Source organism: Callospermophilus lateralis, chromosome 3, assembly GCF_048772815.1.
Source record: "Callospermophilus lateralis isolate mCalLat2 chromosome 3, mCalLat2.hap1, whole genome shotgun sequence".
In the NCBI taxonomy this organism is placed as follows: Eukaryota; Metazoa; Chordata; class Mammalia; order Rodentia; family Sciuridae; genus Callospermophilus; species Callospermophilus lateralis.
The window spans coordinates 36735475-36759890 of NC_135307.1; the positions used below are offsets into that span (position 1 = coordinate 36735475).

The window sequence follows — 24416 nt, forward strand, 5'->3', positions numbered from 1 at the left end:
CTAGGCAAGTAGTGTGCCTCTGAGCTACATTCCAGCCCTTAAAATATTTTTATTTTTAAATTTTGAGAAACAATTTCACTAAGTTGCCAAGACTGGCTCTGAACTTGAAAGCCTTCTGCTACAGCCTCCCGGGTAAATAGGATTATAAGTGTGAGCCACTGCATCCCAGCTCTATATTTTCTTAACTTTCAAAACTGAACATATATAACTTTTGCAAAAATTCTTAGATCTGAGTATTTTTGAAAATAAGTATTTGGAGGTGTATTTTGCTGCTCAGAGAGTACTCTACCTTATGTCTATCTCCAACATGTGTCTAAAAAAGAGAATGTAGGTTCTTTTCTCCCACAGTGGGTACTGTGGTCAGCAGGCAGTCCAGCCATACCCGAGGGGGCTTTCTAGATTTCTGGTCAGAGGCAGCCCCTGGGTGGGGGAGTTAGGGAGGCTGTTTGACCCTTGGCAGGCTCTGTTCAAGGGTGGCTGGGCTGGCACCATCACTGCCAGCCATGAGTCTCAGGACCAGGTGCACATGCATCCCCTACACATATTGTGGCCCCACACACCTTGACCTGGCATGGACTCACAGATGGACAGAACAGCAGCTTCATTAAAAAAGTTTATTATCATCTGTGCTACCCAATGCAGGTGAAGATTGGCTCTCTCCCCAAGTGCCCCAGCCTTCCCACCTGAGCTCCTGGGGAGCTATTCTGTGGTGAGTCCCCATCTTGGGCAGTGTCCTTGCTCATCTGACTCCAGTCCCATTGTTCCTGGTCCAGGGCTAAGCTCCACCTCGAGATGCCATAGGAATGGTCTCTCCTGAGCGACTGTCACCTCCAGCATCTGAGAAATTCATGCCTCCAGAGGCTGGGGCCACATCCACCTGTATGACACCATGCACCTGGGAGAGCTGTGGGCTGTCCAAACTGGCAATGAGCTGGCGGGGGCCTGGTCGCACGGGCACAAACGTCTGGCGCAGTGTCACTGTCTCATTGCCCCCGATGTCCCTGTGGGCAGAGACAAGGTCATAGGCCTAGAGTAACTCAGGGAAGAATGGAAGGGCAGTCAGTAAGGAAAGAGCAACAGGTGGAGCCACTCAGGCATTTCTGGGTTCAGATGGAATCTCCACACCCACAACCAGGGCAAAGACTGAGCCCCAAGACCGCCTCCACATAGCCAGATCAGCAGCCTCACGCCCAGCTGCCTGAACTAAAGATCTCCCCATCATTGGGGACTCCTCCCTGCCTGCTCCCACATCCACCTGGACAAAGACTGTGATGCCACCCCAGAGACAGCTCACAGCCCCCTCTTGTCCATCCCCATGGCTCCTGCCCTAACCAGACCATTCCCATCTCACTAGGGTTTCAAAGACCAAAAAAAAAAACACTTCAAAATGAGATTTTGGAGCCCAACACAGTATTGCCAAGTGCTTTTGTTTTGCCAGAAAAGTATTAAAGAAAATTAATTGCTGGGTGTGGTGGTATAGGCCTGTAATCCCAGCTTCTTATGAGGTTGAAGCAAAACAATGGCAAGTTGAAGGCTAGCCTGGGCTACTATTTTGAGACTATATCAAAACAAAAAGAGTTGGAGGGCTGGGGATGTGGCTCAAGCGGTAGCGCACTCACCAGGCATGCATGTGGCCCGGGTTTGATCCTCAGCACCACATACAAACAAAGATATTGTGTCTACCGAAAACTAAAAAATAAATATTAAAATTCTCTCTCTCTTAAAAAAAAAAAAAAGAGTTGGAATTTAGCTCAGTAGTGGAGTGTTTACCTAGCATGCACAGGCCCTGGGTTCAATCCCCAGTACTGGGGGAAAAGAAGAGAATTAATTATTCTCATCTTTCAATCATCTTTCCAAAGAAGAAAGCGCCCATTAGAAAAATGTTGTCTTAGAACAAAAGGAAAAGCCTACCCAAGGAGAGACAGTTGGCATTTTTAATCTGACATGCACCACCATGTTTGTGAGTCTGTGTTATATGTGAGGAGGTATGTGCATGCACACACACATACACACTACAATGTCTTCCCTTCTTCATGGACCTCTGAAAATCTATTATCAGGCTACCTCTCTGGGAGTCATGATTTCACCAATCTTCATGATTCACCAATTTCACTGCCCTCCTGTCTCCCATATTGCTTTTCCATTCTGTGCTGCCAACCAGAGGTATACTAAGTCCTTCAAGGACTTGGCTTCCTTAAAGAATGAGATCCCAGCTCCCCAACCTGACACACAGCTTCTCTCTGATTCATTCCCTCTTACCTGCACAGCCACACCATCTCGCAACATTGCTCTTGTGCACTGGTGTCACTGAACCTTCCCCTTCCCAGCTCACCTTCACTGTCCTGCTCTGCAGCATTTGCCTTGTGTGGCATGAGCTCTTAGCACTGGCTCCCCACCCCTGTTCTTCCTCCAAGGCTCAGCTCATACCACCTCTTCACTGAGGCTCCTGAGTACTTCCAGCTGCTAGGAAAGAGAACTTCACCCTTCTCTGAGCTCCTCCAGCAATTTACATTTTGCATTTTATGCACTGAACATGACTGCATATATATGGCATCTGCTCCTGCCTGCCGCTGTCTAAACCCTTATTTCTGACCCCCTTTTAACACAAGCCTATCTTGTGCTCCCTCTTTGGAGTCAGACCCTGTGCAGTCATCATCATCCCTAAGGGAATAAGGCAACATCCCTAACCCCAGAGACAAGCTCTCCATAGGGCAAAGCTTTTTGCTTGGAGCCTGCTTCTGAGAGGTTTCCCTGGGCTGGTCTACCCTTCTACTACTAATTAGCTATGTGGTTTATGATAAATTACTTCATTTCTCTGATCTTCACTTTCTAGCCCATAAAGTGGAAGTGAATGTAAAATGAGGTGATGGAATCAATGGCTTTGAAGGTGCCTCTGAGCTCCATGAAGGAGGAAAACAAGAGTGTATATTATAATACAATATAATAATAGGAAGCCTAACAATCTATAAATCAACAGATAGGTTATGTTTTGACTGTGTATAAATTTGTGTTTTTAATTTTTTGCTCACTTCTCCATTGATAGGAATTTAAAGATAAATTAAGCTCAAAACAGCCTTCAAAGTCTAACTGTGGCACCTATAGTCACAGCTACTTGGGAGGCTGAGGCAGGAGAATGAGTTGAGCCCACGAGTCCCAGACCAGCCTGGGCAACATAGTGAGACTCTGTCTCAAAAATTTTTTTTTCTTAAAAAAAGTCTGTTTAACTATAGTTGAATTGCAATATTTCAGAAATTAACTTTTACATTCCACTTACTAGCATTATTTCCAAAAGAAGCTGCCTTCCAGCTTCCTCTGGGAAAGTCAAAGTTCCTCCCTGCCCCAGTCTTGGTGTCAGGTGAGGCCTCTGCCACACCCCTGTTTTTGAGTTTAAGCTGAGTACAAGCCAGATGCTAAAGCTGGAATGTGCTCGTAACTGCATGTGGGTAATGAGACCTAATGAGACTGACTCCCAAACAAGGGCACTAGAAGGAGATTTTGGAGAGGGCTGTCCTTCAGTGTGTACCCAGCCAACCATGTTGCCAGGGTTTGAAACACTTTTAAAAACTTTTCTTCGACTTTTGTTTAGAGCCATTTGAAACACACACATGGGGTGGGGGGACTGGGGCTGTGGCTCAGTGGTAGAGCACTTGCCTAGCAAGGCCCTGGGTTCAATCCTCCGCAGAGCAAGGCCCTGGGTTCGATCCTCCGCACCACATAAAAATAAATAAAATAAATGTATTGTGTCCAACTACAACTAAAAAATAAAATATTTAAAAAATAAATAAATAAAATACACACATGTGCGCATGCACACATGCAGTCAGCCTGCCCCTCCTTTTCTAAGTGCTTCATTTTGGAATGAAAGGGCATCTTTACCCCCTTGTTTGTTTACCTTATTAGTCTCTAAATGACTTCAGGCTTTTCCCGAAAGTCCAATCTACTCCCCAAGAAGGGAAATTGGCCACTCTTTTTTTTTTTTTTAATGTTTTTTAAGTTGTATATGGACACAATTCCTTTATTTATTTTTATGTGGTGCTGAGGATAAAATCCAGTGCCTCACAAGTGCTAGGCAAGTGCTGTGCTACTGAGCTATAATTCCAGCCCCCAAATTGGCCACTCTTAAGGATGTGCTAGAGACTGTGATTCAGACTCTGGGGGAAATCCCCAAGAAGGGCTTGGAACAGACTTCCAGCCTCCCTGTGACTGTTTTGATGGTGACAACAGTCAACTGGAGGAGGAAGTCCTGGAATGTTTATTAAGTGGCCAGTCACCATTCTGGGCGGCATGCCTTCTGGTATAATGGGGTTCCATACCACAGCCTTTGATGTGCAAATGAGAGGTAAAATAACACCTGTCATGGAATCTAATGTATCTGAACCAACAGCTCAGGGATGTTCCCCTAAAGGCTCTCAAAAGTCCTAGAGGCCCTGTTCTGGATTCACAGCAACCAAGGAGCCACAGAAAATCCTTGGAGGACCTGCATTGAGAAGCCATCATCTAACTATGATGGCCCTCAAATGGTGGGGAGATGCACACAAGCCCTGTAGCTGGGGACAGGGGCTAGGTCTCCTGATACTCTGCAGAATGGTGCTTTCCTTACTTGCAGGCATGGGTCAAAAGTCTGGTAGGGCTGCTGAGGGATATCTATCTCTGGGGAGCCTCAGGACAGGGGGAGACTCCCTCCATCACTGTGTGAGTCTGGGTGAGAGATGTCTCAGGGAAGACTAGCAAGGCAGGTGTCAAGCTTCACTGAGCTGCTAGGAACCCTGGTAGGGTGGCAAGAGGACAACACTATTTTTTGATGTATCACGGCATTCCCAGGAGCCTGGCTGAGACAAAGATCAGGGTAGCAACCTTCCTGTTGTTGGCCTGATGGTGAAAGCAGGGGAAGAAAGCAGGGGAAAAGGTGGGCAGAGTGGACAGGACTGCTTTACTCCAGGCCCTCTCACAGCACTCAGGAACCCTCTTTCTAAAGAGGGGAACGCTTGTCCCTGTCGCCAGAAAGCCAGTCTAAAAGATCAGTTTCTGGCCTTCTCTGCTTTCCCTCTGTGCTTTTCCTGGGGAGGGGCAGGGCAGCATGTGTCTGTGTCAGAGATGATAAACACAGAAGTCAAAGAACCCAAGTACTGTGTGTACCCTCCCTAGGCCCAGAGCCTCATGCAGTCAGGATCAGTCTCAGCCTGGGTGAGGGCCTGAGGCATGCGGCTCTATCCCTTGGAGCTGCTACTCCACTCTTATGGCACAAACCAGGCAGCAAGCTCAAGAGCTTGGGGTGGTATATGCTCCAAAGGAGAGAGCAGAGTCTGTCCCTTGTGAGCCATGGCCACTAGTGTCCCTGTCTATAAAGCAGGGATGAAGATGGCAAAAAATAGAAATGACTAGATGCAGAGCAGTAAGTTTGTGCACATGTGAGACTAAACAACCCAAGGATGAAGTGCTACTGGCAGCCCCACTTGATAGGCAAGAATACTGAGGCTTAGAAGAGCTATCACCTGCCCATGGTTATCTAGTCAGAAGTAATGGAGCTGACTTGAACCCAAGTCTTTAGGTTTCCGCAGCTTTGCTTGTAGTCATGTGACAATCCTCTAATTTACTTTAAAGAGCTTTCCTGATCTACAAATAAGATAATATCCCTGCAAGTGTCTGGCCAACTTTTCAGTGCTGGGCAGATGTTAGCCATGGCTTACTAATGATTCCCACGTGGAGTTTTAGCTCCCTGATGAGCTGGTCAGGGCCCTGGAGTACTGCACAAAGCACCCAGCAGATCTCCTTAAGCACTGGTTGGACTGGACTAAACTGGAGTTGGGAGGGATTACTGGCTGGCCCCAGGGGACTTTGTGGGGTTCCGATAGTGAGAAGAAGCAAAGCTGGGGCTCAGGGTAACCTGGGAAAATGGAGGGCAGCAGCAGGGGGCAGGAGGAGAGGTCAGACTTACCCAACATTGAGGACCTTGGGTCTCTGTAACCCAGAGCCCTCTAGCCGGAAGACAACATTGGTGAGGGTGACAGGCAGTGGGTTCTTGAAGACAATCTGTACTTCACACTCCTGACCAACTACCGCTGCTCCCAGTAACTGAGAAAAACAGAGGCCCATATCTTATCAGAGACCCTGACCAAACACACAGAGTCTATATGCTACATCCCAGTGAAAAGACCCTTAGAATCAAAACTTCCCCATAAGTCCTATGTTTCTGTCCCGAGAGAAGGCTCCCCAAAAGTCAGAGAGGAAACTTCCAACCCACTCTACAGCCAAGGCTACCACAGAATCAGAGATATGAGTTCCCCTTTTATAGACAAGGAAACTGAGGGAGGCCCAGGAGACCAGAGCTGGTCCTTAACATTCTTCTCCTAGACAGACTCATTAGGCCAGCCTGTTCCTGGCTCAGCACTCTCCCCTCTTCTCCTTCAGTTTCCTTTAACCCCATGCCACCACTCCCGGATCACACCTCATGCCCCCACAAACTGTACTCACTGTGAGGGAGAGGTCTGGGGTACGCAAACGGAAGGTGTGCTGCTTGGCCAGGACCTGCCCACTCTCCTTGACATGGCCAGAGACATTGAGCAGCATGGCCCCTTGGTCCACAAGGTGGGGCCGGTATTCCTTGTAGGCCACAGGCATGGTCACACGTTCCGCTGGGGAGAGTATGCACGGGTCACTAAGGCGTGTCTCTCCAGATGTGGCCTTCCCAGAGGTGTACCCCCTTGCTCTGGGTCTCCATGTCTACAGCCCCTGGTGTTTGGCTATCTAGGGGGCAGGGCTGGGTAAGGAACACTTACAGGCTCCTGGTGCCAGTGCTACTTCCTTCTTGGACTCCTTGAAGGTAGACCCGGTGACACCAGTGTAGAAGGTGACAGAGAGGTAGAGGTGCAGCTTCACAGTGCGGCGGCTACTGCCACGATTGGTCAGCACCACGGAGACTGTCAGGTCCTGCCCCATCACTGCGTCCTGTGCTTCCACCTGCATGGCCACATCCTCAGCAGAGTCCCGGGTGGCATATACATTGGGTTTGCTGCCATGGGCAGCCGCTGTCTCCACTGCCTTCCGCTCTGCTTCTGATCCTGGGGGTTAAGGGTCAAGGGTGAGATGCAGCTTTGGCCTGGGTGGTGAGCGCTCAGTAGAACACTCGGCATGGAGCTGTCTGTGGGGAATGGTACCTTCTGGGTGCTTATAGATGTGGGTGATGTCCTCCCGCATGTTGGAGCCGATGGCCTTTGTGACAATGAGTGTGCCAATGGCTTTTTCTTCCACATACACAATCTTAAAGCTGCCATCATCCTGCCGCTGCCAGTATACCTTGTCACTGTTCACCTGTTGCAGAGTGAGAGCATGAGCAGGACTGAGTGAGCCAGAATGTCTGAGGGGAGGCCTGACCCCAAGTGCCTTCTATCAGTTCCAGGGGCTGCAGGGCAGGGTTAAGTCTGAAAAGTGGAAGCTTCCTGGGAGGGCCCAACTGGGAGACTTTCCAAGCTGAGCCAGACAAGGCTAGAGAGTAGGGAAGAAGCTGGCCTGGGAGGCTCCATGCAGTACATTTGGACTTTAATAACAGTAATCCCTTGCACTTGTTCACTGGCTTTACAACTTAGGAAGCAGTTTCATACTCATTATCTCTTTTGATCCTGAGCACAGGAAGTAAGGTAGCCATTATTATGTCCTTTTTACAGCTGAGGAAACTAAGACTCTAGAATGAGTGACTTGCCCAAGGTCACATAGCTAGTCAGTCAGCGGCAAAGTCAGGACCAGAGAATCCAGGACTGAAGCCAATGCTCTGATCCCTCTGGACTACCTGAGGAGGCACCTGGAACCTCACTCTCACCTCAGCAAAAATGAAGGGTGTGTCGTACTTCATGTAGACTAAGCCATTTTTGATGGACTCCACAGAACAGGGGCCACAGCAGAAGATGCCTAGGGAATCAGATAGGACAGAAGTGAGGGATCCAAGGAAGCCAAGAGGGACCCTCAGACCCTGGGCAGAGGCCACAACACAATTCCTTTGCCCCCCACCCAGCAAAGTCCAGTACCCCCAGCTGGTAGCCTCTGGAAGGGGCCAAAAATCCTCACCAAATACTCAGGGCCAGTGAACACCCAGTCTAACCAAGGGAGGGACAACAAAGAAGACAGCAGCCAGTCAGCATTCCTCAGCCCAGGCTGCTCTGTGGGAAGATGGAGGTTGGGGGCAAGCCTGTGGACAGACTGCCTTCACAGCCAGGTCATCAGCACCCTCTCTGGGCTGGCTGAAACAATGCCCACTATCTGTGATGCCCAGAGGACAGGGCAATCTCCCTATCCTCCATCAGGATCCATCCAGAGCCATGGTGACTCTGCTGGGAAAGTGATGACACCACCATCGCCATTCCAGAAAGATCCAGAACAACATCTCAGCTCTGCAGTCCACTCTGTGCTCTTTACTGGAAAGTGGTGTAGTGGGGGAACATGTGGGGGAAAAAAAGAGTCTGTCTTTATCATACTTAAGAGGGTTTCCTAGAGGATGTGGGTTGGCAGCAGGAGGCCCAGTAGGAGAAGGCCAACAGGAAGTGAGGGCATCTAACAGGAAATAATCTTAACAACACCTAACACTGTGGCCTCCTTTTACAGATGGGGAAACAGGCTCAGCAAGGTAAAGTAGATGCCAGGATCTCATAAGACAGCTGGAAGGAGCTAATAATTTATTGAGTGGCTACTGTGTTCAAATGTTCTAGGTATGCTGCTAGTCCTCTTAGATTCATTATTTCTCACCGAATCCTCCCAGCTACCCTCTATGATATACATTATCCCCATATTATACACAGAAACATGGAAGCCCAAAGATGCAAGATTCTCACTCACCTGCCCAAGATCACTTATCTGAGAAGTGATCAAGGAGGAATCAAGCCCTGGCCTGGCTGGCCCCAGAGTCCCCACCACTTCTCAGAGCAGGGCCAGAACTCAGGTTTGCCAGTGCCTGAGTTCTGGCTCCAGCATCGTGGGCACCACTGTATTGCTAAACATTGTACCATTTTCATAGATGATTGAGAGGGAGGGATCTTGGAGGGGACCAGAGAAAGAAGATAGGCCAGGCAAAGGCTATCTGACCCAGGCAAGGGAGAGTCTGGAAGGAAGAAACTGGAGGGGCAGACCAGGTTTCCAGGGCTGGAATTCCAAGGTTGGAAGCGAGTAGGGATCTGTTTGTGCAATAGGTCTCATTTTTGCAGAGGAAAGGCTGATAGGTTATATGATCCCAGGCTATATCTTAGGACTGGGTTATAGGGGCTGCTTTCTTTGAATCTATCTGAATCTTATTTGTTCATCCTGTACATAAAGCTTATACTGAATAATGGAGCAAACAGAGAGGAACTTGGAGAAAGTGAGAGTATGTGTCAATGAGAGTGAGTAGGGGACTGCATGTGCTCTCCTGGTAAGCTAGTGTCCTGTGCCCCAGACAAAGTTCTTCACCTCTGTGGGCCAGTTTCCCACATGTCTCACAGGGCTTGGAGTGAATCCTAAACCTAGATGATCTTCAGAATCATCATGGAAATTTTCAAAAATATATATTTTTATATAGACAGTGGACATTGTTTCAGCCACTCCAGCTGGGGCTGGGGTTGTGGTTCAGTGGTGGAGCACTTGCCTAGCACATGTGAGGCACTAGGTTCACTCCTCAGCACCACATAAAAATAAATAAATAAAATAAAGATCCAATAGAGAATTTAAAAAATATATATATAAATATATATATATATATATATTTATATGCACATAAATATATTTATATATTTCAGTTCATATGTTTGTATAAAATATATATTTATATATGTATGTGTGTGTATATATATTTAAATTATATATAAAAGGGTCTTTTAACTATCTCCCAGATATGTAAGTGAGAAAAGCAAGCAAGAATAGTGGACTTGCCTGGGGAGGGAAACCTCACACTGACAACTCTTGAATCTTTTGGCTTTTGAGCCATCTGAGTATATTAGTCATTATAAATAAATAAAATTAGACATTATAAATAAAACTAGGCCATTATAAATAAAACTAGCCATTATAAATAATTACATAAAAAGGTGAAAATAAACCAACAGTTGCATGGCGATGCAGTTGATAAACCCATTTAAAGAACTTTGAGGCTGAAGATCTTGGTTCTCAGGCTGAGTCCCAGACTGACACTTAGAGTTTGTCACCCAGATGGAGTGGGAGGGAGGGAACCAGGATGGGGTCTGAGAGCCAGGGAAGGCCTGCCTTACCACTGCTGGTCTCCTGGGGTGTGGCATCGACAACCTGCCACCCATCAAATCCTGAGGGTAGATCTGGCCTCTTCATCCAGCAGTCATTCCACACATGGAAATTCCTGGGTAGTGGAGGAAGGGCTGGGTCTGAGACTCCAATGCAGGGCTCCCAGCTCCAGGCCTTGCCTGCCCCTCCACATCTCAGCCTCAGCAGATATAGGAGGTCAAGCCCCAGCCCCAGCCTCACCAAACAGAATCATGGTTCAGATGCTCAAGTGGCTTCATGTTCTCATCAAAGTAGATGTCCATAGTGAGGGACGTGTCTGTGTCATGTGCAGAGTTGAAGTTGGTAACAGTGCGGGTAGCTAGACCCAGGCATCGCAATACTGTGGAGGAACCAGGGTTGAGATTCGGGGCAGAGGGTAGGGGGGAAGGTAAGGCATCAGGTCATCAATATCAGGGGGAAAAGGACAACTGAGGTTGCCAAGCTAAAATTCACCACCATGGTCAGGGGTCACAGGGCCCAGGAACCTTTGGGCTATAGAGCACTCGGGGTTAGTGAAAGCCAGGGCACCTGCCTGGCTCAAGCCCTGCGTATTGCTTCTTTTTCCTCTCTCTCAGGCCTCTCTCTGTTGTTCACATAATTAATGATAATTAAGGCAGCTTATCATCTACCTTTGCCTGCACCCTATGCTGTAGTAGCCATGACTGGGTTGGGCTAGATGAAGATGGAGACTAGCTTCCCTCCCTCCTCCTTGTAGGACCAAGTCACTTCTGTCCTGATCCCTTCACTACCTGTGGTGGTCACACCAGCAAAGACCCAGCACTGGCCATAGGGGACAGAATAGCCAGTGCGTAGGTAGCTAAGCAGGATCTCCACGCTGCCCACCCACGCTGAAGGGTTGGTGCCTTGAGAGTAATCGCCAGACCAGTTCCCAATCAGGACTCCATTGTCATCCAGGGAGTTCACCTGCCCAAGACAAGATGGGGTGGGGCTGAGTTGGGGGAGGTGCTCAGGACCTGGCTGGGTCCCCAGCCCAGCCCCTGACCCTGCAACCACCCCTCACCCCTAAATGCCTCAAGACCTAGACATTAGCCTGAGCCCCACCTATCCCTTCCCTGAACTATCTATACCCCCTCCTATCCCTGTTCTGACACAGGAATGTGAATCCTGGGTGTGCCAAGTTGTGGGTTTGGCTCTACATTACACAGGAGTTGGGACAGGAGCCAAGGAAGGGTGTAGTGGGAGCAAGCAAGGGAGAGAAGAAGAGTGAGACCCCCTTCCTGCAATAAATACCCTTTGCAAAGGCAGGGACATTCCTGAGGATACTGAAGGAATCCAGCAAGGGTAGGACCCTGGGCAGGGTGCAGAGGAGGCAGCAGGAAGACACAGTGTAAGACTGAGAGATATGAGGGTGCTCACCATGGCAGAGATGACCCGGGAGACACTGACTGGATCCCCTCGACCTCCATATGGCATTCCCCGCCGGTCCAGGATGTACAGGCAGGCATCCAGCACCCCATGGTCAAACTGGTAGGAGGGAGGGCAGAGTTGGCTACAGATCACTCTGGAGGCATTCTGACTCTGGGCCAGGAACCTTCTCCACCTGCCTCCCCTCATTGCAGGTGACCCTAACCAGTCATACCTGACCATAGTTCCAGGTCCGCTCACCGATCTGTGCTTCAGTTCCATAGTAAATTCTCCCAGACTCATTAAGCACATACTCCTGCCGCCAGTCCTCATGGTCCACATATACAATGTCCTCTGTGTCCCCAGAAAACACATACTTTATTCCCTATACTCTCTCTCTGGGCCCTACCTGCCCCTTGGCCAGGTCTGCAGAACTTGTGACCATAGAAGAACAGAGGATAACTCTAGCCTGACAGAACTGCTCTCAGGAAGGACAGAAGGACCACAACACAGATGGTAGGAGAAGGTTGGTCCTAGCCAGGGTCTTCCTCAGTAGAGGTAAGACAGGTCATGTTTCTATAGTGGGACTAATTCCCCTCCACAGGACAATGAGAGGCTGACTTTTCCTGTGGCCAAGTACCCAGGCACCCACTCAGATCCTAGAAAAGGAAGGCCTGGCCTGCCTTTCCCTCCTGCCGACCTCTGCTTCTATCCCCAGCTGTCTTACCTGGGCACCAGGGATTGAAGAGGATGTAGATCTCGTTGTGGGGGTCAAAGGGTAACTGGAATTCCCCAGCCTCTGAGCGTGTGCGGACAGTGAATTGAAACTTGCCGATGATGGCATTGGGGGAGGTGTGAACTCGAAGATTCAGATTCTGCCCACTGGCCTTCATCACCTGGGCCTTCCAGCCCCCACTGCCCCCCTTGCCTACTGGGATGATCACGTGGGTACCCTTGCCAACCTCGGGGTTGTTACCTAGAATGGGAAAATTAGCAATTAGCTGGTAAGGCCTTGCTTAGACTTCTCCCAGCCCCACCCAAAATGTCTATGAGCCAGTGTGTGTATATGAGTGTCCCTGAGTTGGGTCATTCTGTGACAATCTCCCTCAGAGTAGCTGTGTCCGCCCGATGATTGCCTGCGAGTTAGGGCAGAGCCCCAGTCCAACATCCCAAACCTGTTCCCCTGACATTGAACTCAGAGATAGGGAGGGGAGACAGGGCTATTGTTACCCTCTTCCTGCCTGACAATCCCAGTGCCTGGGCTGGAGGAGCAGAGCCACACTGGCTGATGCAAATCCCCCTATCCTGTAGGAAAGGGCAGTCCACATACCAAAGGCCAGCCCTACCTGCTCCCCAGAGCTGCAGCTCCCAGAGCCCAGGGCATCCCTGGTGGAGGTGGTAGGGGTATCTGGGAAATTAGAGGCTGGGTGGGCAAGGTTGGGCTCTAATCAAAGGGTAAAAAGAGTCGCCCGCCCCCGGTAGCTGCATAATCACTAGCCTGGGCAGTCAACGGTCACCAAGCAACGCGGTGAGAGAGGCACTTGCCCTGGGTCATGGGACAGAGATATACAGAGAGAGTCAGGGTTGGACAGAGAGATTGAGAGATACAGATAGATACAGTGTGTGTGTGGGGGGGGGGGGGGGGAGAACCAACCACACTCTGTAGAAAGAGCAGACCCAGAAAGGAGGGCACACTGAGGCTGACTCCAGAAAGGAAGTATTGTGAAACAGATACCCTGGAGGCCTGAGGAGAGAAAACTTGGGAAAACTTAAAACACCAAGACCCTCCCCAAGAAGTCATGAATACATCACCTAGACATTTGCATATGCCTTATCTGGCAGGGGTGAGGGGTGATAGGCAGGAGCCTAAAGATCTCTCTGATCCGATACCAGCCTCTCCTCCAACAAATCTAGGGCCTTCGCCCTTCCATCCAGGCCACACTCACCAATGAGCAGCTCAAGGGCAATGCGATCAGAGGACTCATAGCTCCGGTTCAGGAAAAGGACCACATGGAAAGGCTGCCCACGGCGCACAATCAGTTCATCATACTCATACTCATCTGTGTGATGCTCTCTGCGGTTCTGGTCTGAGCGTGAGCTCAGCAAATCCACACCAGTCACCACCAGCATGCCCTCTGCAAGGCCACATATCTGGGTCAGTGAAGCCCCCCACAAGGAAACCAGAACTCCCTTATGCCCCTAGTGATGAGTCTCAGGTCCCATTAAGGCCTTTCAGCTCTCAGCCAAGATGAACAGCTGGCCTCACCTCGGATGGTGCCATCTCCAGCTGCGTTTATACCACTGCCGCGGGAGTCAGGTCTTCGGTCTCGAGAGCTAGACCCTCGACTTCTGGAGCCAGACCCTCGACTTCTGGAGCCAGAGGGCTCAGGCCCCCAGTCATCATCTGCCCTATTCCTGCGTGAGCAGCAGCCACAGCAGCGAGCCCAGAAGGACCGAGCTCTTCCTCCTCTAGAGCGTCTGTCTGGCTCTGGCTCTGGCTCTGGAGAAGGTGTGGTAGGGGGTTGCAAGGGGTTCCCGCCCCAACGGCCCACGTCTGAGCGAGGACCATCCATCATGCCTGTGAAGAAGAGGCAGGGGAGGCTCTGATCACCCACTCAGAGCTGTACCTAGCTAGTCCACTCAGAAACCCATCTCCAGTGAGTTGATTCAGTCATCCCAACCAGAGGACTGAAACAATTTGATTTGACCCAGAAATTCCCCTAGACCCGTCTGAGACCCTCCCCCAAAACTCCATTCAGACACCCCAAGAAAACTTCCCATAATGCAGAGAAAAGCCTTCCCCATCTCCTTGTTCACATCCACCAAACCACATCCAAAAGACGGATGCCCAACGGGAAAACCCACTCAAGGGCCCATCTGAGGAAATGGACACAGTTCCTTGAATGAACACCTGTCATAGCCTCAAGACGCATCCCCACAGACCAGTGCACCTCAGTGTCCCTGGGCCTGGTCCCTCCACCTGCTGGCTTCTCAGTCTAGAGGTCCACGACGCTGACAGCCTCTAGAACCCATTTCTTTGCAGAAAGCTCCCCATAAGACCGGCGGGTGGCATGCCCCCTGGGGTCCTTGGCATTCCTGAAGTTGGGGCAAACCCTACATGGGGCTGCCGGGAGGGCCAGGGTACAGGAGTTGCCGGGAGCCGGCGCTGGTCCAGCGAAAACTGCTTCTCCAGCCCAGCGGACAGGTACCCGCTGGCCAACACTCCTCCTTTCTGGGGCTGGACCTGTGCGCGTGTGGCCCCCAGAAAGCGCAGACTGCTGAGGCTCAGCACCACGATGACTGTCGGAGGCCCTCACCTGGCAGCGATGTTGGCGACGGCAGTATTGAGTCCCAGGACCCGGGCGGGAACAGGTCGGGACTGATGGCACGGGCGCACGGGCTGGACGCCGCCGCGCGAATAGAAGGTGTGGGGCAGGCGGGGTAAGTGGTTTATGAGGGGAGGGAGGGCGGGGCCGAGCTGCTAGGAAGAAGGGGAAGAGTGGTTGCTCCATCCCTGGGGAGGGGTGGGGGGAAGAGGCTTGGCCTCTGGGGGCTGTCTCAGGGAGGTAGGGGCGGAAAATGGGTACCGGCCACACCCCTTTCCCCTTTCTAGGAACCGGGACGACGCTAGCGAGGGGGCGGGGTCCGGGTATGTCAGGACCAAGACTGGAATGAAAAGGTAAGACTTTGGTGGGACTATCGGTGTGAGGGACCCCACAACAGGCTTGTTCTTGCCAGACAGGGTGCGTAAAGAGTGGTGGGGCAGGGAGACCCTTCTACCATGTCTGGCTGACCTCATGGTCCCAAGCTGAGGATGCCTACCTCTACTCCTGCAGACCCCTGCTGCCAAACTCTTTTGCAGCCTAGGCCAGGCTCAGCCTGTGAAACTGGCCCATGGGTCTGGTCCTGGAATTCATTCTGCCTAGGGAGGTTCCAGCATCCTGGGCTGCAGACTGGTGACATCAACAGCCAGGCCCTCAGACTGGCTCCACCAGCCAGCCCCTGACCTGCCTGCTTTACCAGATCTTCTGACCGCCACCCCCCATGTCTCTCCTTCCTCCAGCTGCTCCACAGTTCCCAGCATGAGTGAGCTGCCTTTCAGCATCTTGTGTCTCCCGTTTGGGACTGGGGTTGGGGGTCAGAGTAGGAACAATCTCTTATTTTCTCCTCTCAGCCTGGAGGATTAGGCCTTTACATTCAGGCCTGGGTGGAAACTGAGGCCCCCTCCCCAGGCTACAATATTCCTTTTTCTCCTGGGAGGAGTGTCTGGTCAGCTGGAGTTGAAAATTCTTCCTCTTCTTCATCCTGGAATTCTTCCTGGGAATCCAGACCAACCGGCTCCAGGCACCTACCTGTGTGCTTCCTAGCTCCACCCCTGGCTCTGAGAGAAACACCTGAGATGCCAGGGAGACAACCTCAAGGCAGAGGCACTAGGCATCTTCAGGGAGGCTTTCCTTGGGTCCTACTCTCATGCTCAGCAGCTAGGAGTCCCTTCTCTTCAACCCACTGGGTTCCAGCTCTGTCTATGAGCCACTGAACAGAAGACAATGAAAACAGGGTTGCCAAAAAAGACAAGGAAACAGACTTGAGGAGAGTGTGCTAATGTACCAGGAAGGGAGAACTGGGGACAGAGACTCCAGCGGGAGGGGAGCCCCACACCGACTTTTTTGTCCAACGGCAAGCCCCAGCACCTGGCAAGTGTCTGTGGCACCTTCTAACTCTCAGCACATACACTGGTGGAAATCAAAATTCCAGGCAGTGTGAGGCAGGTCAGCCAAAGGGCTTCATCGTGGGGCTGTCTGAATACCACTTATGGTACAGGAAGGGGTGAGGCCCTGTATGGCTTGATGTGTGTGAGCACATGTGGGCCCAGGCAGATCCCAGAGAACCAGGAAAATGCCTTCGTCACACTCTCCCTTGTTTCAATCAATCTTTCTCTTTCTCTACCCAGCCAGGTTTGACTGGGTGCCCTAACCCTGAGCCACTCCCCATCTCCTCCTTCCTGGAGGCTTGGTGTCTCAGGGTTTTAAGTCTGGACAAGGTGTAGGGGATAGGAAGAGAGAAAACCTAGAAACAGATACTCAGTTCAGTATCTCAGTGAGCTGAGGCCAAGACTGCCCAACCATTTCATGTACTTTTTTTCATTTAATATTGATATAGAAAAAAAACAGGCTGGTAGATGACTTTGGCTCCAGCACCTCAGAGCTCAGCATCTTTGGGCAAGTCTTAACAGCAGTTTCCTCATTAGTACAAATGGGTATAATCACCCTCACCCCTGAGAGTTTGTGAGGATCAAATGGGATCAAGTATTTCTAAAGGTTTTTCAACTGTGAGACACTGTTCATGGGGACCGATACTATTGCTACAACAGGGTGGAGAAAGGGAATTCTGATTTGCTCCTCCTGGAACATGGAACACTGGAGACTTCTCAGTTGAGGTGAACGAGAGCCAGGGAAGAGAGGAGAGCATCTGAAAGGGGCAGGTGTCATGGGGGAAACTTATGATCTCTTCCAGCTAGAGAGACATTTTTCCCTCTTGGTATCAGGGATTGAATTCAGGGGTGCTTAACCACTGAGCCACATCCCCAGCCCTTTAAAAATATTTTAATTAGAGACAGAGTCTTGCCAAGTTTCTCAGGCCTCACTAAGTTGCTGAGACTAACTCTGAACTACGATCCTCCTGCCTCAGCCTCCCAAGCAACTGGGAATACAGGTGTGTGCCACCATGCCCAGCCAGTTAGAGAGACTTAGAGTTGTTTTGTGGTTTTCCCAGTTCCTATCCCAACCTGGAACCTAGGCCCAAATCCAATTACAAAACCAGAAGATAAGCTTAAATCCAGACCTGTCTTCTGTGCCCAACACTGGTTTTGCTTCTCTGTAACAGGGAATAACAGTGTAGATCATTAAATGAAAGCAGACACACCCCAAGTCTCTTCCTTTTCTTTTTCCAGAATATGTGGCAGTAGTAATGATAGTAGTAACACAGAAGCGGCACTGACAGCAGCTCAGCAGCCTGAAGGGGCCTCTCCATTCTTTATTCAGTCCCAATAAGTTAAAGGGAAAAGGTGTAGGACAGGGCCTCTTAGGTAAGGATGCTGCTAACTGAAGGCAGCAGTTCGGCCAGGTGCTCTGAGACGTCCCCCTCTTCACACAGTGGGTTGCCCTCCAAGTTGAGAAGGACAAGCCTGGGGCAGGAGGCAAGGGGCTGGAGTGCTGCAGGTTGCTGGAGGCCTTGGGTAGAGAGTCAAGGAAAGTTCAGCAGGTTTCCCCAGATCTGTCTACTACTTGGCACCCTTGAGAGCTGGTGACTGCTGCTTGGAAGCTTTTTTGATGGGAATGTCCCATGGAGGGAGTAAGGCTCAAGGCAGGGCTGCAAACACCTGCCCACAGTGGCTGGGCAGGAAGCACATGAAGCTGGCTGGGGGTGGTTCCAGGGCAGTGGTGGAGACTATGGCAAAGAAGAAAACTAACCTGATACAAAGAGGCATTCACTGTTCAGCAATGGCCAAGTGATGCCAAGTGGAAATATGGTCAAAGGTTGCTCTAACTTCCAATTTTTAAAAGAGGAGTCAGTCTGAGATTTTTTAAAAAATATGCAATTTCCTGGTTTTATAACACTGTGTGGTCCCCAGGAACCACCTTCAGGTTGCCCGTTTGTGAACTCTGGTTTGAGGAAGTCACTTACCCTCTGCAAAACTCCACTGATGCAAGTTAATGATAGTTCCAGACAACCCCAGGCTATCATCTCCCCTCAGCTCACACTGCCAGAGCCCCTGTCTCCCGCCCTGTCTCAGGATGGTACTCTGTCTATGTCTGCAGTCTGTCCCTCCACAGTGTCCTCCTTACTCTACACTGTCAGCAAGGGAGCCAAAAGGATACGGTTGTTGCACAGTAAAAGTTCCTGCAGCCGGGGCAAGTTGGTAATGCCATCCAGGGACTCTATGGCGTTATCGTTTGCCTGCAGCACCTGGGGAGCAGGAAGGCACAAAATTGAGTGGGCAGTTGTCAGCCTGGGGCTTGCACAAGCAATACAAGAGCCCAGGGTGATCAGCTTACAGTATATGGAAGGGTTCATGAGGTCAGGCTGGGTGATAGACTGGGGGAGGGCAACTGGTCACCTGTAGGGACGGGGAGGTCTTGGACATCTCTGTAGCACAGGAAGACTTCTGAGTTGGAGGAATGGAAAAAGGACCACACAGAACAGCAAGGGAAGAATGAATGAACAGTAAAAGTTACCTCAAGGCAACGCAGAGCAGCCAGGGCAGGGGGCAGGGTTCGGAGACGATTATGTGACAGGTCAAGATGGGTGACCAAAAGCAGCTGTTCCAGATGGCAGAGCACTGTCAGATCCTAGGAGTGTGAAGGGGATGAGATACCCAGCAAGACTGGGGGGAGGGTCCTCAGCTTCTTGCCCTCTGTGCCCTATACAGGCCCCTGGGGAAGTTGCTGAGGAGAGGATGATAGCATGTGGGAAGGTTGCCTTGAAGCCTGTGGGACATGCAACAGACAGTGAGTACTAAGGGTGGGGTGACCAGTGGGAGTGAATAGAAGAGGAAGACTAAAGTGTGGAAGGGACAGAGGACAGTGAGGGTGCCAGGGTGACTGCTGAGTCAGCAAGAGGGGCTTGTCAAGAGGAGAGGTAGGCTTCAGGGATGTTATAGGAAGACTGGTAAGGACTAGAAAAGGGAAAGTGGAGCCTAGAAACCTCTAGAAACTATTTGAACTTTTATGTTCTAGGGTCTGCTTCAGGGTGAGAAGCACGGGATACATAGCAGGGGTGGGTCAAGGGTCACTCTGGAGGCAGAATGATATGACCAGTCTGGTAGAAGGAGCAGCACGAGGCCCTGGTAACTCAGGATTTGAAACTGGGAGGCATGAAGAAAATAGGCCAAGTGACAGAAAGCATGGACTCAAGGAAAAGGCTAGAAGGATGATGGATTCAATCTGGGTAGGGAAGATATATCCAGAATATGGTGAGGCCAGTGGGCAGGGGCCTAGCAGAGGGCACACACAGCAGCACATACCTTGTGAGCCAGGTGTAGCACGCGCACATCAGCATACTCCATCTTGAGCACACTGTTCTCTAGCAAGAATTTGCTGCGCAGGTCGTCCAGGTAGGCTGCTCGCATAGGGTCTACAGCCTGGTGGGAATGCAGCAGGCAGGTAAGTAAGTCAGCTGCTTTCCTCCTGCCTACTGGTCTTCCCCTGGCCAGTTCCCCCAGGCCCAACTTGCCTTGAGGGTTTGGAAGTACTGCAGTGTCTCCTTCTCATACAAGAGGGGGTCCAGTGCCCGCATCAGCAGAATGATGGTAAGCAGGCACCCTGAGGAAAGGTCAGAGAAATGGAGGAGTTCCTCTGGATCCTCCTCTGTTCCCATCCTCTTGAGACCATTCCTGCTTTCCCCAGGGGGCTTCCTTAGATGGGTTCTGGGGAACAGACTCTCAGGGAATGTGCCTCACATTTATTCTCAGGCTCCAGCTCCTGCAGCTCCTTACAGGATTTGAGCTCAGACTGTAGCACTGTGGACTTCTCCACTGACAGCTCACACCTGAGGGTGGGCAGGGTGGGAAAGGGATGATACCCAAAGTCCTAGGATACGGGTCATCCCCAGCATTCAGTCTGAGAACATCTCCCCCAGGCCCAAGACTTTTGCCCCCAACAGCCTGATGCCCAGAGCCCAGAACCCCTATCCTATCTGTGTGCTTTCAGGTCATCACCTAAACAGTTGCTCATCAGTGGCTGAGTCCCGGCACCAGCCCTCTTGGCGGCCTGAGGGAAAGGGGAGTTAGCAGAAGATACCCATGAGAGGGGGAGAGGGGTGAGGACTGCTGAAAGGGGCAGGGGTGCAGGTTGTGTTACCTTTTAAAAGCACACACTCCTTCTGAGCATCGCCTGCTGTCCAAATGACACGAAATGTATGTTGGGGCAACTGGTCATTGAGGGAGGCAGTGGGCAGGTCACAGAGCTGGGAGCATTGGGTCAAGGAAATGCCCTAGCCTTGCCACTTTTCAGATTATCCCACCCAGCTGTCTCCCAAGTCCTCATTTCTTCCCCACCAATCCTGGGATACCCAGACGTGGCTGGGTCGGTTCCTGCCATCTGGGGTCCTCCACTCCACAATCAGGGGTGACTCATCAACCATGAGTAGCAAGGTCTCTGTACTGGAGCCTACCTGGCACAAGGGACAAAAAAAAGACCCATCAGCCCCAACAGCACCAGGTTCATAATCCCTCGATATTCTCCAGCAAAAGTCACAAGACTCACTAGGAGGGGCCGAGAGAAGGACACAGTCAGGCAGGCCTCATCTCGGCTCACATGCAGGCAGTGCAGCGCATCCTGGGGGTCAGCTGGGGAGAGACAGCTTCAGGTCTCCATAATCTTATTCCATTCCTTCCAAACCCAAACACTCAGTCTCTTCCCCCATTGCTCACCTCGGCCCAGAAGCCAGCGGTGATAGAACCAAGCACTCTGGTCATTGGGGTCAGTGAAGAAGGCATTCTGCACCAGCTCCAGCTCTGTGAGGCCAGGGAGGCATGGAGCTGTGAGTATGCTGGTGGGCTCCTGGCCACAGCACCAACCCACACATATCTTGAAACATCTCCAGTCCTGTCTCATATATGCCTTGGCCATCCATTGGGCTTCACATGTCAGTTTCATTTTCCCCATTGGACACCTGAGCTCCTTACAGCCAGGGACTAAGTGTTATGCATCTCCAAAGACAGGCATGAAGTAGGTCCTCAATCACCCAAGTTTACTGAGGTACAGGAATAGGGCCAGGCAGGCATCAGGGCTGGAAGGGTAGCACTGCAGAATACTTGCCAGAATCCCCTGGCCTTGCTTACCTTTGAGCAGCACATCTTCAGGGAGGCGCCCCTGTGGGCCAGAGTCTGGCTGGGGGTGCAGCTGGGGCAAGAGGCAAGAGCGGTAATGCCAGGAGGAGTAGTTGGAGAAGTTTCGGGTGATGAGGCTGTCAGTGAAGGCTAGCTCCTCTGCAGGGGGCACAGCTGCCTGTGCAGCCACAAACCGCCGATAATCCCAGCAGTGAACTAGAGGGGATGGTAGTGACAGCATATCTCAGGAGCAGGGTAAAGAGTAGTTATCTCACTGGTACCTCCAGAGTTTCCTCAGAGACCCCTAGAAACACCTTGATGGATTCCACAGAGGATGCATTTGACTCCATCACCTTTTTTACCACCAGCAAATTCCCACTCCACCATGGGCCTTACTAAGGCTCCAATACCAGGATGTGAGGGTTGTGGGAACAGAATCTTTTGCACTTACAGTTCCGTTCATCGACTTCAAGAAAGCGGGCACATAATTCCAGTTCCCGGGCCCAGTTGGGCTCAGGCAGGCGGCCTAGCAGCCAGCAGCGGTGGTGCCAGGTGCCATAGGACTTAGGGTTCACACGTAGGCAGCTCTCCAGGAAGCCCAGTTCTGCCTTCACCAGAGCAGCCAACTCCTCAGGGGACCTACATACAGAGGGAAAGGAAAATCAGGGCCCTCTAACACCCAATCTCAGCTTAACCCTCACTTTCTGCTTCCACTCCCTTCCCCCATCTCTAAACACACCACTGCCCCACTCCTCCTCCAACCCCTGACCCAGGCAGGAAAAGGTCAGGGTTAGGGAAATCTTCATGGGACTTTGAGCCCTGACATACTTCTGGGTCTCCAGCTGCTCGAACACCTCTCGTCGACAATTCCAGAGGGTAGCAAAGTCAGGATTGGCTCCCAGAATCTGGCTTGTCAGTTCCAGTACTGACTCATCTAGTTCTCCAGCCTGGCGCTGAGAAGACATGTTTCAGGGTCAGAGGTTCTCCAAACACAGGGCTAAATGATATAACTTGAAACTACAAAATATTCTGTAAATCCCACACTATACAACAGGTACTATGCAAAAAGCTTTGCAGGTATTCTCTCATTTAATCTACACAACTATTCTTGTGCAGTGGGTGCAATTATTAGCTCCACTTTACAGATGAGTAAATTGAGGCCCAAAGAGATTCAGCAAACTTGCCCAAGGTCACACTGTAAGTGATAGAACCTAGATTTGGATCCAGGCAGTTGGGCTCTAAAGCCCAGCTCTTGGCCTCTGTGAATGCTAAGGGGCCTCCTGGAGTCGGAGCCATCTCTGAGAACCCCACCTTCTGGAAGACAGCTTGGGTGGCTGACTGGTAGAGTTTCAGCTTTTGCTCCCTCTCTAGCCTTTTGGCCTCCGCCTGCTCTTCTGACGTCTTCACCTTCAGGCGCCCGTGCTACAGGGAAGGGAAGGTTGGAAGAATGCAGGTTGCCTTGCAGGGGCCGACCCAATAGAACCCCCTAATGGAGAGTCCAAAGTTCCTATGGGGCAAAGGAAGCAGAGTCACACGGGACGAGGGCGTGGGCCTGAAGAGGTGAGGGGCTGGGCTCAGGGTTCTCACCATGGTGCCGGCTCAGCGTTCAGGGCAGGGGAGGGGTCCAGGGGTAGCACCGAAGTCTGGGGAGAGAGGTGTCAATCACGGGTCCCCGCCCCCAATAGCTCCGCCCTCAGGTGTCCGCCGGAAGCTGCACGCGGGATTGGGCGGAGACCCTCAGGGTGGTAAAGGACCTGAGCAAGCACTGTGCGACCAGGAGGAGCTCACCAGGACTGGGATCTCCACCCGCGCAGCCCTTTCCACAGCCCGATCCACCCGGGCCGCAGCCCAAGTCGTGGCACCTGAGCACTAGGGACGACTGCACGCCTGCCCCACGGCTCCCAGGCACCCCCGCCCGCTGCGGGCGGACCCACCTATGTTGGGAGGAGACGCTGGGGACCCGGAGCTGCGGCGCTGGCCACCGAGCCAGTACGGTGGCTAGAGCGGCGTCACTCCGCAGCTCACTAAGGCGCAGCGCCCTCTACAGGACCGGGTGGGGGCCCGTGGTGGAGAAGGCCAGATCGTGAGGCTCCTCTGAGGGCCTTAGTGTGTAAGAGTGCGCACGCGCGGCCACAGCATACGTGTCAAGTGTGTTGGGAAGGCTATTCCAGTTAGCGACTCAAACTTAAGTCTAGTTGAAGAGGTTTCTCCAACAACCGGAAACCCACACCCTTACAACTCCACTGACCGTAATTACTGTGGCTACACCGGCCACCTCCCAACTGTCAAATCTAACAGATGGAGTTTCCTGCCCATATCTTCCCTGACCTCTGACTGACACCACTCACTGCCTTCTTTATGCCTGATGCTCCTTTCCTGCTTCTTTACTTTTGCCTCTTTCTTTTCATCAGTTCAGTTTTTTTGAAATCTTGGCGATATCTGGGTTCTCAGTGTTTTTCATTGCACACATTGTTCCAGGGTTAACACATCCAAGTCTTGTTCAACGAGGGATAAAGTTAGAGTTCCCCAGAGCTCTGTCTTTGGCCCACAGATCTTCTGACCCTACACTTTCTCTGGGTGACTTCATCAACTTTCATGGTTTTAATTACTACCTGTAAGGTGATGACACCCCAATTTTTATCTCCAGCCCAGATGTCTTATGAACCTTAATAATAAATGTATTCATGTATATGTATACATACATATTCGAAAGCCTATTGGATATCACCTGGGTGCCGCAGAGGTATCTCAAACTCTAGAAGTCAAAAGGTATCATTGTTCCCCATGTATCCTGTCAGGATATTGGCTTCATGTTTCCTATGGTAGACAATAATACTATTCCCTCCCCCATTTCTTTTTTTTTTTAAATATATATATATATATATATATATATATATATATATATATATATATATATTTTGTTGTTGTTGTTGTTGTAGATGGACACAATACCTTTATTTTATTTGTTTAC

The 24416-nt window shown here is 51.0% G+C and overlaps 2 protein-coding genes across 5 annotated transcripts; both read right to left on the reverse strand.

Annotated features, from left to right (window-relative positions):
- Positions 1 to 775: 775 nt before the first annotated feature.
- Tgm1 (transglutaminase 1) lies at positions 776 to 14192 on the reverse strand. The gene is made up of 14 exons (XM_076848181.2): positions 13883 to 14192; positions 13563 to 13751; positions 12344 to 12592; positions 11852 to 11970; positions 11629 to 11736; positions 11001 to 11175; positions 10453 to 10591; positions 10224 to 10327; positions 7814 to 7902; positions 7155 to 7308; positions 6777 to 7058; positions 6472 to 6632; positions 5936 to 6072; positions 776 to 1001 (listed from the first exon to the last, which is right to left on the reverse strand). Exons 1-14 carry the CDS (start codon positions 14190 to 14192, stop codon positions 776 to 778), a joined length of 2442 nt encoding a protein of 813 aa, XP_076704296.2.
- A 3428-nt stretch (positions 14193 to 17620) lies between these two features.
- Rabggta (Rab geranylgeranyltransferase subunit alpha) lies at positions 17621 to 23441 on the reverse strand. 4 transcript variants are annotated; one of them, XM_076848186.2, is made up of 17 exons: positions 23380 to 23441; positions 23033 to 23088; positions 22757 to 22867; positions 22274 to 22398; positions 21897 to 22084; positions 21458 to 21661; positions 21047 to 21130; positions 20880 to 20962; positions 20686 to 20787; positions 20475 to 20580; positions 20333 to 20384; positions 20075 to 20163; positions 19849 to 19937; positions 19640 to 19756; positions 18852 to 18965; positions 18495 to 18582; positions 17621 to 17846 (listed from the first exon to the last, which is right to left on the reverse strand). In XM_076848186.2, the coding sequence occupies exons 2-17, from the start codon at positions 23033 to 23035 to the stop codon at positions 17698 to 17700; spliced, it is 1704 nt and encodes a 567-aa protein (XP_076704301.2). In that variant the 5' UTR covers positions 23036 to 23088; positions 23380 to 23441; the 3' UTR covers positions 17621 to 17697. The 4 variants fall into 4 exon arrangements, with proteins under 4 accessions (XP_076704301.2, XP_076704300.2, XP_076704298.2 ...); XM_076848185.2 differs by having other exon boundaries at positions 23234 to 23422; XM_076848183.2 differs by having other exon boundaries at positions 23033 to 23156; positions 23380 to 23411.
- Between the last annotated feature and the right edge of the window lie 975 nt (positions 23442 to 24416).